Below are 16,133 nucleotides of genomic sequence, written 5' to 3' on the forward strand. Positions count from 1 at the left end.
CCTCTCAGTGGAATAGAATTTACAAGTTATATCTTCTACCACAAAACCGTTAATTCCCAGAGGAAGAGAATCTATAAGAAACTCCATATACTTTGTAGAGAACTGAAATTACATGCAGAGAAGCTTAAGCAGCTTCCAAAAGCTGCTCTCAAACACAAAGCTCTCACTAATCTTCTTGCCTTCTCTCCACAAAACCAGAACTGGTAGGAGGAAACACCCACTGCTTCAGTGCAAAGTTTGCTCATGTTGCCACAACTTTCAAGCAAGGCATGGCTGAACTCACACATAACTGAACTAGTTACAGCACTAGGCTATGTGCACAGGTTCACTTTTGCTCTCCCCCTACAGAACATTAACAGCAGCTCTGGCACAGGAACAGAACAGGAAGCCCAGACTCATGCAGCTACATTCCCCAGAGGGTATCTGTAAACGTCCTAAGAGAAAAACATACAAATGAGTTACTGCAAGGTAAAGTATAATCTGAACATAAGGAACACTTGCTACTCAGTGATAACATGATATAACCCTAATCTTTCCTAACACAGGTATTGCAGCCACCATCTTACCCACAATCACACGACCTCACAGTGTCTGGAGGGGTAGCTAACAAGAGCACAGCTGTTTTTGGTTACTTTCATGAAGAAACCAACAAACATTATAATATGACAAAAGCAATAAAACAAACCAATCCAACCACAACCCAGAAAAAAACAAGACAACCCAAGAGCTAGTCACTCAAACAACTGATATTACACCTTTCTAATTTCCAACCTGAGACTGCCATTTAAGCTGAGTGAACAGGTATCCCTGTTCTGACAGACATTCAAAGCAAAAAGCTGGGTGAAACACTGATAATGACAAGGGCCCATACACAGCCACATTGTCACAGCGTCTGCAACTCAGCACTAAGAGCTGCTAGGAAGACGCCTCTTTCGTATGGCAGCATCATCAATAAGCTCTTCCCACGTGCAGCAGGACCCAACTGAATTTCAAAGGCTTAAAAGCAAATCCAGAGGGTACTTCGCTACATCTGAAACAAACAAAAAAGTCCCAAACCACAAACAAACCCTGGAGTTTACTACACAGTAGCAGAATTAACTTAATATCTATATCTGCAGATTAATTTAACATAATTGGAATCAACTCCCTGGAAACTTACAAACAACTTCACTCGGGAAATACTCAGGAAATAAAGCATCTCACGAAATGCAGCATCCAAGTTAAACCTCTTTCTTTACTATTTTCATTAAAGCTGTTTCAAATTTTAGAAGATGTTTCTTCTCTACATGGAAGAAATTAAAAGGCAGGTTCTAATCTGTCTTCAGAACTAAAGCTAGTTTTAAGAGTGCAAGTTGCATCCCTTCAGGAAACAGCATTAACCAGGCATGATGCTCAAGCTTGAATTATGGTGGTCAATCTCAAGGATTTACTGGCACAACATTTGAGTCTGGACAATAAAGATGAGACATTCAATCCACTGAATTATTTCTCAGCTTTAAGTACCTCTACTTATACTGTACAAAGGTGAGGGGAAGGAGACATGAATTTAAATTTGAACTGTAGGTGATAACCAAAGTCTTGTAAGAGATCTGCAATACTATACGAAGCAGGGACTTTCAAACTATACCATTCATATGACCAGCTTTAGAAAAGTGGTTTCAAAACAGTCTGGCAGACGTGGCTCACTGCTTTTGAAACCAATGAAGAGGCAAACATGAAGTTTGGGAAGATCTAGCTGAAACAAATGATACAAAGGATGTGTCGTGCAACTAAAGAAGCAGCGCTGATTCCTTCACAAAGTCACTTTGTTTTAAATTTGAAGAACAGAAGCATCCTTTCCATATTTTTCAACATAATATAGTTCAATCTGTTTGCAGCTGTGACACACTACTGTTGCTGCAAAACGGAGGGGTATTTTATCCAAAAATACAAGAAAATCTAGTCATCTGACTATCAACTGCCTTGTAAGCAAGTTCTCTGAAGCATGGTTCAAACACAAAACAGCTCCTAAGTCCCTACCTTACCACACAATGCTAGTTGTTTAATTGCTGTGATATTTTATTACAACTTCTTTGTAGCAATCTATAAATAAAAGAAAATAAGGGGAGAAAAAATGCCAGTATGGACTCATATTTAGCTTGTCAGTGAGCACCTGCACTGAAATTCTCCCATTCTGTACATCTATGGGCATACACTGCAAAGCTTCAAGTTGCTCCACAGAAATCCTAGAGCAACATTCCAAGCACGCTTTGCATTTATTAACAATTGCTTGTCACTTTTTCTGCATCCACTCAAACCATCAAACCACCTCAGCATACAACCACAAAGACTCACCTAAGTTGGGGGTGGTGGGAGCAGGTATAGGGCTAGCGCTGAGAATGAATTCCAACTTGAGATGTCAACAGAACTTCTTCTATTATATAAAAGTTGACCACATGATTAATTTTTTGCACTGAGGCATAAAATTTGAGTGACCTTGAAATGACAATCATGCCTAATTCCACTACTTTCTACATCAATAGTTTCTATGAAGAAAACTACTGTTTTATTCTCAAACCCACTTAGGCATACAGAAGTGAGAGAAGGTAACTGGAATATCCTTGCAGAAATTCTCCGCAAGCGTCCACAAACGCAGGAATAACTATCTGCACCTCTCAACAGAATTTAACCTAATAACTGAGGCAAATACACAGACTTAACGCTGGATTTGACCTGTGGCTTATTTCTCTAACTAAATACAATACCAGATTCTGAAAACACAATCATACAGCCCATCTAGTCCAATTCCCCTACAATGAACAGGGACACCTACAATGAGATCAGGTAGCTCAGAGCCCCCTCCAGCCTGACCTTGAGTGTCTCCAGGGATGGGGTGTCTACCACCTCTCTGAGCAACCTGTTCCAGTGCCTCACCACCCTTACTGTAAAAAAATTCTTCCTTATACCCAGTCTAAATCTCCTCTCTTTTAGTTCGAAACCATTTTCCCTTGTCCTGATCCTGCTAAAGAGTCTGTCCCCTTCTTTCTTATGGCCCCCCTTTAGATACTGAAAGCTGCTCTCAGGTCTCCCTGGAGCCTTCTCTTCTCCAGGCTGAACAACCCCAGCTCTCTTAGCCTGTCCTCAGAGGAGAGGTGTTCCATCCCTTGCAAGATTTTTGTGGCCATTTTCTTGATGTGCTCCAACAGGTTTATGTCTCCGCTGTACAAAGGACTCCACATCTGGACACAGTACTCCAGGTGAGATCTCGCCAGTGCAGAGTAGAGGGACAGGGAAATAAAAAGGACTCCTGCAAGGATCTGATAACTTTCAGCCCATCAGTCTTCTGCCATCTATTTTTTTTAAACATTTGCAAATTGACTTAAATTCACACACGAGTCCTTATCAGTTCTTGTTATCATCAACTAGACTCAGGTAGAACAGCAATGACACAGTGACACAATCGCTAGCTCTCTGCTAGCTTCCAGATCTCAGTGAAGTCTGATGATGACCATAAGCTTGAAAATCTCCTTGAGCTATGCAAAAACAGATTTTTAAAAAATTGTTCTGGGTCCAATACCTTTCAACATCACTCAGTGTTAACTGCCTTTTGAAACATTTTTGAGACAAAAAAAGGACACTAATATTCTATTACAGAGAGCAGATTTCAATACAATTATTCATAACCTTTAATCTAAGGTCTAACATGATAGTTACTTTTATTATGCCTCAGTACTATCACACAGCACCAAAAAAAGTTTTAGATCCTCTCTTTTATCCTTTGAAGGCTCTCCTTTTTAATAGTGGCAACCTTTCCTTATCCATCATTCAGCAGGTCAGCGAAATTATCATAAAGATGTTTTCACATAAATATATGCTGGTCTAGAACTCCACAAAGTCAATTTATTGAGTGTGTTAAGATCACAGTTACACAGACCGCTGTTCATCTAATTCTAGTGTGGATGTAACCAGCAACTAGAATCAACATACATTAACAATGCACAGAGAATGTTTAGGCAGTGGGGTGAATCGATTGGAATCCTTAAGGATGCTGTTTTTAATGAAATAGAAATTAAGGTCTGTTCATAGCCTTGAAGCAGAGTTCTTCCAACATTCACCAATCTTATCATGAAAAGAACCTTACTGAATGTTGGACAAAGCCAAGTTCAAAATTCTATGTATCTGTAAACAAGATAAGCGCAGTATAATCAACATGAAGGAAAAACCCATACTGTTTTCAAAATATACTTAAGAATTACAAAAGCTGAAAGCCTCTCCATCTTTTACTGTTCAAGCCATCTAGATACTATCAGTTCTTTCCATATTTGAAATCTTAACAGCATCTCTTTGCAACATTTGAAATGTTTTCTAAAGCAAAGAAAGCATAGGACTGTTTACCAAATGCCTCTAGGTATCTCAGAATACACACATATGCAAACAATTCTTTCACTGCTGACCACAGCCCCTCTCACATCAATACTGTCCATGAGTTCATTAAGCCCTCAGAAGTCAGGTGGCTGGGCACCTTCTCTCTCTCAAAATGACTTCCATAAGCTACCAGCTTATTAAAAGTTCACCGGTCTCGAAAGTTATATTGTTAAAGCACACAAGCAAATTTATTCTAAGCTATCTGCTGTATTAAAACCCAAAAGCTTTTAAGGGCAGCTTCATGACAATATTCCAGACGTCTTCACCACCTTTTACTGCAAAAGCTATACTCATCTATCCTCCCTACCCTCAATCTCACAATGGCCGGCACTTGGAAAGCTGGCCAGCATCAATGATTGGTAACTGTGTTGTGTGTATATACAACCAAGTAATACCCATGAAATTCAGCACCACCTCTGAACGACTGAGCCATTCCAAGGCACTGACAGTCTATTTTTGATAGCTTGTAGGCTTCAACAGTATAAAATATGGGTATAATGGATAAACTCAACTCTTCTTCCTAGTAGGGTCTACACGCTACTGAGAGTGGGCGCTAAAGAAAGTGCAAAAGCGCCCGTTTCTAACACTTGTCCACGTCTGGCACGCGCGTGACCTTCACGGGAGGCTCAATCACGTCCGTGCCCAGCGCAGCACAGCCCCGCTCCCAGCCCCGCTGCCCGAGCCCCGGCCAGAGGGAGGCACTTACTGAGCTGCCCGGAGCCGGGCTCCCTGCCGCCGGCCCCGCCGAGCACGCTGCCGCCCAGGCCCCCTCCGGCGGGCGGCGTGCCGCTCTGCCGCTCGAAGTTGCCCGGGTTGGAGAAGAAATCCCGCAGCCGGGGCAGCTCCCGGCCGCTCTCCAGCAGCTCCGTGTGCAGCTCCAGCGCCGTCAGCAGGAACTGGTCCCGCAGGAGCTGCGCCGCCATCGCGTCCATCGACACCCGCGGCGGTTCCCCCGCGGCGGCACCGCCGCCCGCCCCCGCCGCATCGCCCGGCGCCCGCAAGCCCGGTAGCTCTTCGGGGCTGCCCACGGCCGCCGTCTCCTCCCGCCGCCGCGCCGGGTAGGCCGGTCCTCCCGGCTCGGTACTGCTGCTGCTGCCGCCGCCGGGCCTGGCTTCTTCAGGCTCGTCCTCCTCCGAGTCACTGAGGAAAGGGTTCACACTGCTGCCCCCGCCCGCCGCCGCCATCTTGCACCCCGACGCAGCGCTCCCGAGGCGCTGTCGCGGTGAAGGCCGCCCAGAGCCGCAGCCACTTCTGGCGGGGCTAGGGCCGGGTCTGCCGCCAGCTCCCTCAGATACTACGGGCGCTACCACCGGCGACTTCCCCCGACAACCACCGCTTCCTCGGGCTCCGGCACCCGCCCCGCTGCCGCTTCCGGATCCCGCCTCTCGCGAGAGCTCCCCGGCCAATCATGAGCAGCGCCCCGGAGCCCAGGCCCCGCCTCTCGGCCCCTCCGGGGGGCGGGCTGCAGCCGGCAGCGGGGCTGGACGCAGTGGGCGGGAACGCGAGGACGGTAGAGGAAGCGGAAGCAGATACCGGCGGGGCTCGCAGCGGGAGGCAGTGAGTGTCGGCGCCTGCGCACTGGGCGTTGCTGAGCCCTGTGTGGTGGTTGGGGGTTAGGGGTTGCGCGTGTGACTGAGCTCGGTGGCTCAGGGGGAGCTTTCTGCGGCTTGGGGCCGCCCGCACGTCCGCCTGAGGGTTTTTGGCTGTCCGGTGGCCTGGGGTGGGCCCAGGCTCGGTGTTGCGCGTGTGTAGGGCTGCCTGAGGGGTGCTGGTGTGTGGCAGGGTCGGTCTGGGCCCGCACGGGCGGGCGGTTGTATGGGGTCCTCCTGTGTCACCTGGCGTGAGAAGTACAGGGTTTTTTTTTCATCTTCTTTTGTTGTCCTTTGAGCTTGACGAAACCCGTATTGTTTACATTTTCTTTTTATATCTCTAGCCAAATTCAGTTCCAGCTGTGCCTACCTGGTCCCCTCTGTGCAGTCCCGACCGTATCCCTTTAATGTTCCCAGGATATGTATTCCTATCTGTTTTCCCTTTCGGTTTTGTTTTACCTGGTCTCAGCGCCCTGACTTAGCTAAGCTGCCCTCTCCTGCCTGATTCCTTGCATATCAGGGTTGAGAGTTCTTGTGCCCTAAGAAAAGTGTCTTTAAATAGATCCCAGCTCTTATTTGTACCTTTTTCTCGTGGAGCCAAGGGCTCCCCCACACTCTAAACAACTGAAAGTTTGTTTTTCTGAGGTGTCTTTGCCTGCCTTGTATCTGTCAAAACTGAAAATTAGTAGTAAGAGGCCGCATGTCTGGAAGCATGCTGTTCCCATTGACAAAACCATGGTGTGAAGGTGTTACCTCTGGTGTTTCCTGACAGGACTCTCTTGTTACATGCTACCTTCAGTATGTGTTTCCTTACTGAAGAGAGTTCAACTTGTAAATGGTACAGTGTAAAGTCAGCGTTGGTTTCTGTTGTTTCTTTGAAAGTACTGAATTCCTGCTAACTCAAGAGTTCTCTGTGTCAAGCTGATTCAATGGGATGTCTATGGCTAGATCAGGTTGCTCCGAGCGCCATCCATCCTGACCTTGAATTTTATCTCCGGGGATGAGGCATCTACTGCATGTGTGGGCAACCTGTTCCAGTGTTTTACTACCCTTACTGTAAAAAAACAAACAAACAAAAACAAAACAACAACAACAAAAAAAAAACCAAACCCCAAACAACAACAATAAAACTTCTTCCTTATATCCAGTCTAAATCTCCCCTCTTTTAGTTTGAAACGATTTCCCCTTGTCCTGTCACAACAGACCCTGCAAAAGAGTCTGTCTCCTTCTTGCTTACAGCCCCTATTAATATTCTTAAAGACCAGTCTCACTGGCGCCTTCTCTTCTCCAGGCTGAACAGCCCCATTTCTCTGTCTATCCTTGTTGGGGAGGTGTTCCATCCCTTGGATCATTTCTGTGGCCCTTTGGATGGATTCCAACAGGTCCCTGTCTCTCTTGTACTGAGGACTCTACGATCTTAATATACTGGACTTTACTAGATAGTTAAGCAATATTTACTTCCACAATTGCTATCTATTGACTTCTTGCAATCTATTGATTAGTATGCTATAAAAGGATACTCTTCTATTTAGGTTACATATAACTTCCTTTAAAACGTAATCAATTTTGCATTCTGTTCTTTGATAAACCTTTTTTTTCTGATAACATACTGTTTTTGTATTGTCTGTATCATAGGGAAAAGAGTAGTGGAATGTGAATATGTTGTAGCCTAAAATAAAATGCAGTATATTGAAAAGGCTTGGGAAATTGACTCAAGCCTCAGTAAAATAAGAAACGTATATTCACTGTTGATACTTTAGAATTAGGAACCCGTGAAGAAATCTTACTACTTTTCCTTTCCTTTTTGGGGAGTTAAAGCATGCTCAGTATGAGCTTGCTTACAAGTTGATGTGCTTGGGCTCTGCCTTTTCCTGTAGAGGGAGGACGGAGTAATTGATGTCCTGTAGCAGCCTCTAGTGGTGATGTGTAGCATTTACAAGTGATTTGAAGTTTAAGGACGATCTTCCTTCTAAGGGGCTGTAACGGAAAGTTGTGAAGATTAGCAGTTCACTTTTTAAGATGGCGTGCCTATCCATGTTGAAAGACAGTGTAGGTAGGAAAGGGAAACAGTGAAAATCAAGTATGAAAATGGTAATTGTAAAGTCATTCAGAGGTTTAAAAGTAGCAAATTCACACAAGAAGCTATGTTGCCTTAATTTGTTAATGTATCTTTTATTGAAGCTTCCTGGAGGTGAAAACAAGGCTTGAAATTGGAAAAGTGTGTTGTTTTTTTTTTCCCCTATCACTACAGAAGCATGCGCCACCAACTTGCAAAGATGTTACCATACTGACTATTTTCATTGTCCAGCCTGCTGTTCTTCAATCAGGTATTGGAGGAAAGCGTGATAAAATATATTTAACCAATCTTGTGGTGGAAGTTATGCATTGAAGACTATGATATGAATAAATGGAATACAAATTGGAAAACAAAGTAGGAATCGGAGGGCATGCTTTGAATGTACTAAGTTAGCACATTTGGGAGGAGACGTTTTGTCCATCTGATGCCAACAGAGGTTTATTTTATGAATTAGTCTTGTGAACTAAACTAGAACCAAGTTATTTCCATTTCTTTTTTTTTTCTTTGAGGCTATTTTCAGTTGAGAATTCTCCAGTCTGCCTCATTATGCAGACAGCTGTGCCTGCCGAAGGGAGGGATTGGTGTGGGAATATGTATTTGGGAGCAGGGAACAGGGCAACTTTCTGCAGCTGTACTTAGTTTTTCTTGCAGAATTTGTGACTGTGAGGACCTCTTGGTCTTCTAACTGCTACTCCCGTATCAGGTATTCTTGTAGCTATAAAAGATAAAGTATTTCACTTTCTGATTTTACATATTTGGGAAACAGATGCTTTTAATTAAGGAAGAGTTCCTACAGATGGTAGGATACAGATAAATAACTGCTAGACAGATGTTAATAATAGGCTTTTCCTGTCATTATAGAATTAGTTGTTTTCTCTGTGGTAATAGATACTTAATATAGGTAGAGCTTGCCTTTGTGTTCTTAAGATGGAGCAGTATCTGTATAATAAGAAGTCTACTCTTTGTAATCATCTACCTACCAGTGTTGCCTCACTTCCTTGTTTTGCCAGTAGGGAAATTGGGAAATGACAAATAACTGTCCATGTGTGACAGAAAGATGTCATACAACTTCTGTGCGTAAAGATCTGTCAATAAGCCTCCCAGTACCCTTGATGAAGTACTGTATATACTTGCATTACTGGTTTAGAAGTTGGATGCTCTCTTGAAGGTGATGCAGTCCATCCTTTAAATGTTTTTCTCTTCTTTGCGATTTGGCTATTGCAGCTTCTTTCCCTCCTTGTGCTGGTTTCTTTGCGATAAAGCTGTAACTACTGAAAGCCTGATTTTAAGATGAATATCCCTGGGGACTTAGATCTGTAATTATGTCCACGTGCTGCTGGAGCAGAGGCAAGATCTTTCTGAAGACTTGAGGAGTCTGAGAATGACATGTAGGATAACAGAAGGAAGGAATTCCCCTTTCAAAACTCCCAACGAGGGAAGCTTGAAGTGAGGGAGCCAGGCCGTGAGATAGGTCTCCCGGAGCCGCGAAGCCGCTGGTCCTCGCCGCCAGTTCAGCACCTTGGAGAGCAGCCGCCCACTGCCCGGCGTCTGCGGGGCACTCAGTTCTTTCTAGATCGACATTGCTGGAATAGGTTTGTGAAGTAAAGAGGCATAAGATACCGATTCTCCTAGATAGTTGAGTTGAATAATCGGATACAATGCCACTGGCTAGTAGATCTGATTGAAATAGTGCTTGTGTTCTCACGAGCTCATAAGTTCTTTTAAGAAACTCTTCTTTGAAAGAGTGGGAACCTGTGAAATCATAATTTGACTTCAAAGCATTGAGTAATACTTTCAATAATAAAGACATAGAGAAGGTTGTCTTGTTGCCCTTCTTTTTTTCAGCCTGAAAATATTGGTAAAATATGCCCATATGCAAGATCCAGCAGATAAGTGGCTTCTTACCTTTGGAGATATTGCATGTTTTTGGGTAACAGTTGATACTGATAAGAATATGTGACTTGATAGAACAAAGCTCTTCTGTGTCACCTTTTTAAAACCTTACTTATACTAACTTCTTTAAATACCATTTTCTTTGAATGTTTTTCTCTGTGTATATACAGAACAAATACGCAAGCCAGATTTATTTGCAAGGTCATCTTCTATCATTTTCCTTGTGTGTTTTTCTCTCTGTGTGCTCTACTTCAGTATTTGCTGTAGGACTTTGAAGAGCTTAATCCTTCTGCCTTTTATTGCTAAAGGGAGAAACTGTAGTGCTCGTGTCTTAATGTGTCTGTGTCTTACTGCGTATTTTTATTGTAAATTTCTTCAAAAATATCTCAGGGGCACTTTCAGCCTTGGATTGTCAGGGAGGTCTCCACTGAGACGGCCAGACTGCTATTACTAGCTGTCGTCAATGCACTTGTGTTCTTTTAAGTACTTGTTTCTCAACCATAGCAGTCCTAGTGGCAGATGTGCTGGATTCTATTAGATGTTCCCAGGTGACATTCTATCCCCGAAAATATCCTATCGAACTTGTAATGTGAAAAATCTGTTTACAAGACCTGCAAGTGGAACATGAAAAAATGAAAATAAAGTCTTCGTTCTCTGCAAGAATGGGTAAGTCACACAGAGCAATGCAAAACTCTTTTGGCAGGACAAAGAACTAAATAGTCCATGTTGAGATGGAAATATGATGTTTAGCTGTAGAACAGTGGCACTTGAAAAAGACTTGCTGATAGAGCTTGGCTGCGTGACTTGGAAGTAAAAAAAAATACTCAAAAAGGAATTATGAATACCTCCTGAAAACACATAGGATGCCCAAAATGCTGTTATCAGTGAAATAGCTGATTCACGGCAAAAAAAAAAACCACACAGCACTTGTTGAGTTTTACTTTCTCTCAGTTCTGACCTTTTATCTGTCTGCATCGTGAACAAATACAGTGCTGCGTTCTGCTCTTCCATTTTTCTACACTTGGCTGACAAGTGTTACCAGAGGATGATGCTTTTGTTCTCTTTCGTTCCTCAAAGCATGAAAAAAACCACTGTTGTTCTTTCTCAGTGCTCTCTTGTTGTCAGTGTTTTTCTTGAGTATGCTTTTGTACCTGGCAGGTTTGTGGAAACTTTTTCCATGTTTACAGGATAATTCGCAGAAAAAAAGTGTATGCTGGCATTATGGGTTACTGATTTATGGATAAATTCTGTTGGTTATTCTACCTTGTAGTCCATAGCCAGGTTTCTCCTCAGAATGTTTTAGCAAAAGAGACTTTTTTTTTTTTTTTTTTTAGGCAGAGCGATTTTGATTATTAAATGATGTTAAAAAGAAAATGAAATATTCCTTGAGCTCGTCGCCTCGGGTTTGGATCTGCCTTACCGAACGACATTTGAAATTTAAAACAGATGTCATTTGTTATTATAACCCATAAAATTAGTGAAGGTGTTGAACATAAAATAATTTTAAACAGATGGTTTAGATTACCAAAGCCACTTCAATGCAAGAGCAAGCAAAAACACTGTCATTGTAGGTTCGTTGTCTGACAGAGCGTATTTTGCCTCACAGGAGAGAAAATAGTGTTTGGGAAAGGAGGAAAGGGTCTTGATCATTATCTCACTTCTATTCATTGTATGTGTGAAGCAAAAATGAGGTTTGGGGATCTCCTACATCTAAGTATTGTGTAAAGACGCAAGAAAGCTTAATCTGAGACTGGGCGGTAATTCTGTAGAAATTTGCGTAGTCAATAGATATATGCTTTGACAGCAGGAATTCACTTACTCGTATTGCTTGACTAGTGTAACTCTTTAAAAATTTAAATTAGTAAAAGAATGGCATAAAGGCTGCTAGTGCTGTCTTGGATGATATATAATTGCCACACCATGCAAAATACCATCACACAGCAAAATTTCCATTTTGCTTCCCTACCCTAAGCAAAAGGATCATGTTTTATGTGTGGACAAATTGTACAGTCACAAATTTGACAGTTTAAGTGATGTAATGCACTATACTGTTTAGCTGAAAAATGTATTCATCAGCCAGAAAAATAGCAGACATTCCTGTCCATTTCTTTTTTCTATAAAAGGTACTTACCAAGGCCATTGATGCTTATTGAAAATGCCTTTCCAATGGATTTTGTTCATCTTACGCAACAGACTTGACAATATTTAGTGAGGCATGGTGTCTCTAAAAGAAATGACTAATGTGTCTTGAGCTCCCTCTCTTGACATTTTATTATCCTTAAAAAAATATTCCTGCCAATGGGGCATACTCCATGTAGTATTTTGTGGTTGTTTTATTGCATATTTATAGGGGGGAAAAAAAGCAGGGAAAGGAAATGTAACATTTCTCACAAAGAACTATATGTTGCAGTGCAAATATGATTTTCTTTGTCTAATCTATAATGCTGAGAGATTATAACTTAAGGGAAATAGAAATTAGATGTTGATTCCTCTGGGGAAAGTGCTGCATTTACTTAATTATATCAGCATTCCTGTTAAGTTTTAAGGGTTCTGATCTTACATGGGGCTGTGGATGCTGGTTGTGTGGCAGTCAGAACTGGCTGCAGACAAAGTACTGGACTCTGGCACAAGTCAAAAAGCATCTTGTTAGCAAGATGTGGATCAGATTGAAAGGAACAAAAAGCTAATGTGAAATAAACTGCCTGCTTCTTGTCTTTGATGGAGGCTTTGGTGGCTCATTGTAGCCGTCTTGTTCCCCTGCTACTGTCACAGTTTGAGTATTGTAGTTCTTGCACTTACATGACCACTGGTGAGGAACTTGCAACTAAAAGAGGGCTTTGCTGTGTTTTTGATAGATGTGAGTACAAAGAAAGAGGAGGTCTCTTTTGTTCCTGGCTGGTGGCAGATGGGGTGAGCGTTCTCTCTGAGGATTCCTTTAAAACAAACAAACCCTTTCATCTGTTCAAATAACTTTTTTTTTCCCCCAAAAAAACTAATTAATTGCAGCCAGGAGGTTTTGCTGCTTGTCTTTAATTGTGTGGACTTCAGGAAAGGTGCTTGCTGATTCTGTCTTATCTTCTCTTCCAGGACAAATGCTCCCCTTTCATCTATGTACTCTTTTCTCTGCTCACATACAAGATCCAGTAATGACAGAAGTGGTAAACCCTGATGAAGCCCACAACACATATCAGGGCAGTGCTAATTTCCTATTTGCTTTCTTCATGTGTACAACTTACATTACAGGCAATGAATGGCCTGGTAGATCTTAAGTACTTTCCAGTCAATATCTGAAAATCTGTTGTTGGTTCCAAATTGTTTGAACAAAGTACTTTAAATGTGTGGTTTAAATTCTGTCAGACTGGAGGCTGGGCAATGTCATTATTGGCTCTGTGTTTTGTTAAGGAGGTGGTGATAGAAGGAGGAAAAAACATAGAAATAAAACAAGAAATCTGAGTTTGATATACTATTTACTACTCTGGATGGGTCTGTAGAGGAGATGAATTGTCTGGCCGAGCTGTATTATTATAAGTAGCATGTTTGGATGTACAGTAAGAAATAGCATGTGACAAATAGGTTGCAACATGCTCCTGACTCTCAGCCTCTTGTTTGCAAGACAAGGAGCTGTGTTCTTTACTCTTGGTGTGTGACAGGTGATGACAAAACAAAACTACACTGAATAATGCAATCAGGATTTGGGCAAAGATTACATCTTCAGATTTTGGGAGGTAGCATGCTAAGTCACTTGACTGCCTGGGAAAATATCAGAGGAACAAAATGGTGATGTATCTTTGAGTTAGGTTTTATTGACAGAAAGATGTAAGATATGTCTTCAATTTTTTGGGTGACCAGGCACGTGAAAGTGTAGATTTTGCACTAGTAATAAGTGCTTAGATCTAGTCACTTGTCCTCCAAAGTGAAAAGGGCTTTGTGTGTGTTTAATGAATTTTTTCCTTCTCTTAACATGTTCTGGCTTTAGCTTTTTCATATAAGTAAGCTAATACTTAATCTACTTTTCTTTTGATTCTAGTTATTTCTTCCTCTTAGCATACCCTGTATGGTTTCTGCCTTGAACCACCAAGCACCAGACTCAACAGACAAATTTGCTTGTGATGACCTTTGCAATAGGTGGAGAGAGAAGAGCAAGAAACTCTTTTCCTATGTGTGGTACTCTGTAAAAGCTGGATTTCATTTCTGTATCTCATGAGATGCAGAGGCATAGTGCTTCGCTAAGTATGCTTCCTGCTAGGGCATGCATGGATGCATGTTCCTGAGAAGTGTTACCTGTGTTCCTCTGTGCCTGGAAGGCATGAAGGCAGACATGGCTGACTCAAGGGGGGTATGTGTTGCTCTGGGATAGCTGTTCCCTGCTCTTCCTAGCAAGAGAACCATGCTAGAGGCTTGCTGGGCATCAAGAAGGTTAACAGTGAAGCTGTAAAACGAGTGAAGCTGTCATCTGATGGTGATGAGCAGTCGAATATGTTGTGACCAGAATAGTCTACTATAATATGATCAAACTGCGTTGCAAATGAACAAGTCTTTTCTGTAATTAATTAATGTAGACCACTGTATATCTGATGATATTAAACTTGAATTGTGTTGATTACACTCTTAGTGCTGCAAGCTAGGTCTCAGACCTGGGGAGAGTTCAAGCAAAGAGGAATACTGAGTGGTGAAAACAGTTTATGTTACTGTTAATTCAGTTGGAACTTAGAATATGTAAAGCTATGGAATTGTAGCTCTGGAAGCACGCAACAGCAAGAATCTGATTGAAGTAATTTGCTTTGTTTAGTAGGGTATTTAGTCATATCAATTTTAGGCCTCAATAGTTTGGATTCTCTTTTCAAACAGCATAACTACATCAAAAGAATCATAGAATCATAGAATTAGCAAGGTTGGAAAAGACCTACAAGATCATCCAGTCCAACCATCCACCTAACACCAATAAACCCACTAAACCATGTCTCTCAACACAACGTCTAAACACTGTAAAATGAGGTGTCATGTTTAAGAATCTCACTTGTGGACGCAGAGATATGCAAATTCCTGCTTAAGTGATCAAAACGTGCTCTTTGCTGAGTATGACTACTAGATGTCCCCTTGAAATGCTGTATCTATCTCAGTCTTGTTTCTTTTTTCTCTCAATCTCTGAAATTGGAAATTGCTCCATTGATTATTTTAATTAGGATGGATGTTGTTGCATCTGTATTTCAAAAGGCAAATTTAAAGGAATTGTAACTTGCAGTTGAGCTGCATATAGGCCTGAATTTTATTTTGACAAGTTATACTTAATCTGGATTATTTATCTATAAAACTTTGAAATCTTTTCCAGTTGGTGAATTTTATGCTCTGTGATTTTCCTGACTCTTTCAAGTTTTTATTTTCAGAAAATATTTCAGAGTTTTTATCAGAATTAGTTATGTGGTAGTGAAGCCTTGATTCTTTATTTTATAATAATGCCGTGTGATAGATGGCTGTCTGTTCATGTTTCTAACTACTGAAATTTTGTAAGCAGAAAGATAAGAAATGTTCTTATTTATAAGCATTAAGTAGATTCTGAATAGTTTCTTTAGTGGGGAGGTGTGTATTGATATACAAAGTTGAATGTCTTCTGCACCTTCCAGGCTATTAGGAAGATCTGTTTCTAAATTAGTCAATTGAGGTGCTGTTTGGGTAGGGCTGATAATTAGCATGTTTATACAATGAAGCTGTCAACTTTGACAGAACTAATAGTCTCATTCAGACAGAGTCCCCAAGCTTACTTGAGTCAATATATGTTTGCATTGCCTTCAGTAGGCATCATGTGAAACTCTCAGTACATGTGGTGGACACATACGTTTTCAGTGTATTTAATATTAAACATGTTTGTATCCCTAACTTGACTTCTAAGATTGACAGGGTAGGAAAAGGATTGTGAAAGGGCAGATTATTATCCAGCTGAAAGATAATTCTTCACCTGTTGTGCTTTTGTCATCTATTTTAGAAGAGTGTTCTGCACTCGCACAGAGCATCTTTGTTCATTTAAAATTAGACTTCCGTGTATAAGCATAGTGCAATGAGCCTAGAATTGAAGGTAAACTTAGAAAAAGCAGCTTTGGATGGGTGCTTGCTGTAGGATGGCTTTCCCTAGCTGTCTTTGGTCTGTACTTGCCTTAACAAACTCAATGCTGTTA

General features: G+C 41.6%; 2 protein-coding genes across 9 annotated transcripts in view; one reads left to right on the forward strand and one right to left on the reverse strand.

Moving 5' to 3' along the window:
• Window positions 1-5,617, reverse strand: part of KIAA1468 (KIAA1468 ortholog) — a 73,679-nt gene extending 68,062 nt beyond the window's left edge. For all 4 annotated transcript variants that reach the window (XR_002436094.1, XM_021389080.1, XM_021389081.1 and 1 more), the window contains exon 1: window positions 5,111-5,617. Coding sequence is in view for 3 of the 4 variants with exons in the window: in XM_021389080.1 (XP_021244755.1) it covers window positions 5,111-5,588 (478 nt within the window). In the remaining variant the exon portion in view is untranslated. The remainder of the gene's footprint in view (window positions 1-5,110) is intronic.
• Window positions 5,851-16,133, forward strand: part of PIGN (phosphatidylinositol glycan anchor biosynthesis class N) — a 107,817-nt gene continuing 97,534 nt past the window's right edge. Inside the window, exons 1-2 of one of the 5 annotated variants that reach the window (XM_021389086.1) lie at window positions 5,905-5,961; window positions 13,051-14,299. In XM_021389086.1, the coding sequence (XP_021244761.1) occupies window positions 14,213-14,299 (87 nt within the window). In that variant the 5' untranslated portion in view covers window positions 5,905-5,961; window positions 13,051-14,212. Of the gene's footprint in view, window positions 5,962-8,667; window positions 10,630-13,050; window positions 14,300-16,133 lie in introns of those variants that run through there. The other 4 variants (XM_021389084.1, XM_021389085.1, XM_021389087.1 and 1 more) reach the window with 4 other exon arrangements.

Source organism: Numida meleagris, chromosome 2, assembly GCF_002078875.1.
Source record: "Numida meleagris isolate 19003 breed g44 Domestic line chromosome 2, NumMel1.0, whole genome shotgun sequence".
In the NCBI taxonomy this organism is placed as follows: domain Eukaryota; kingdom Metazoa; phylum Chordata; class Aves; order Galliformes; family Numididae; genus Numida; species Numida meleagris.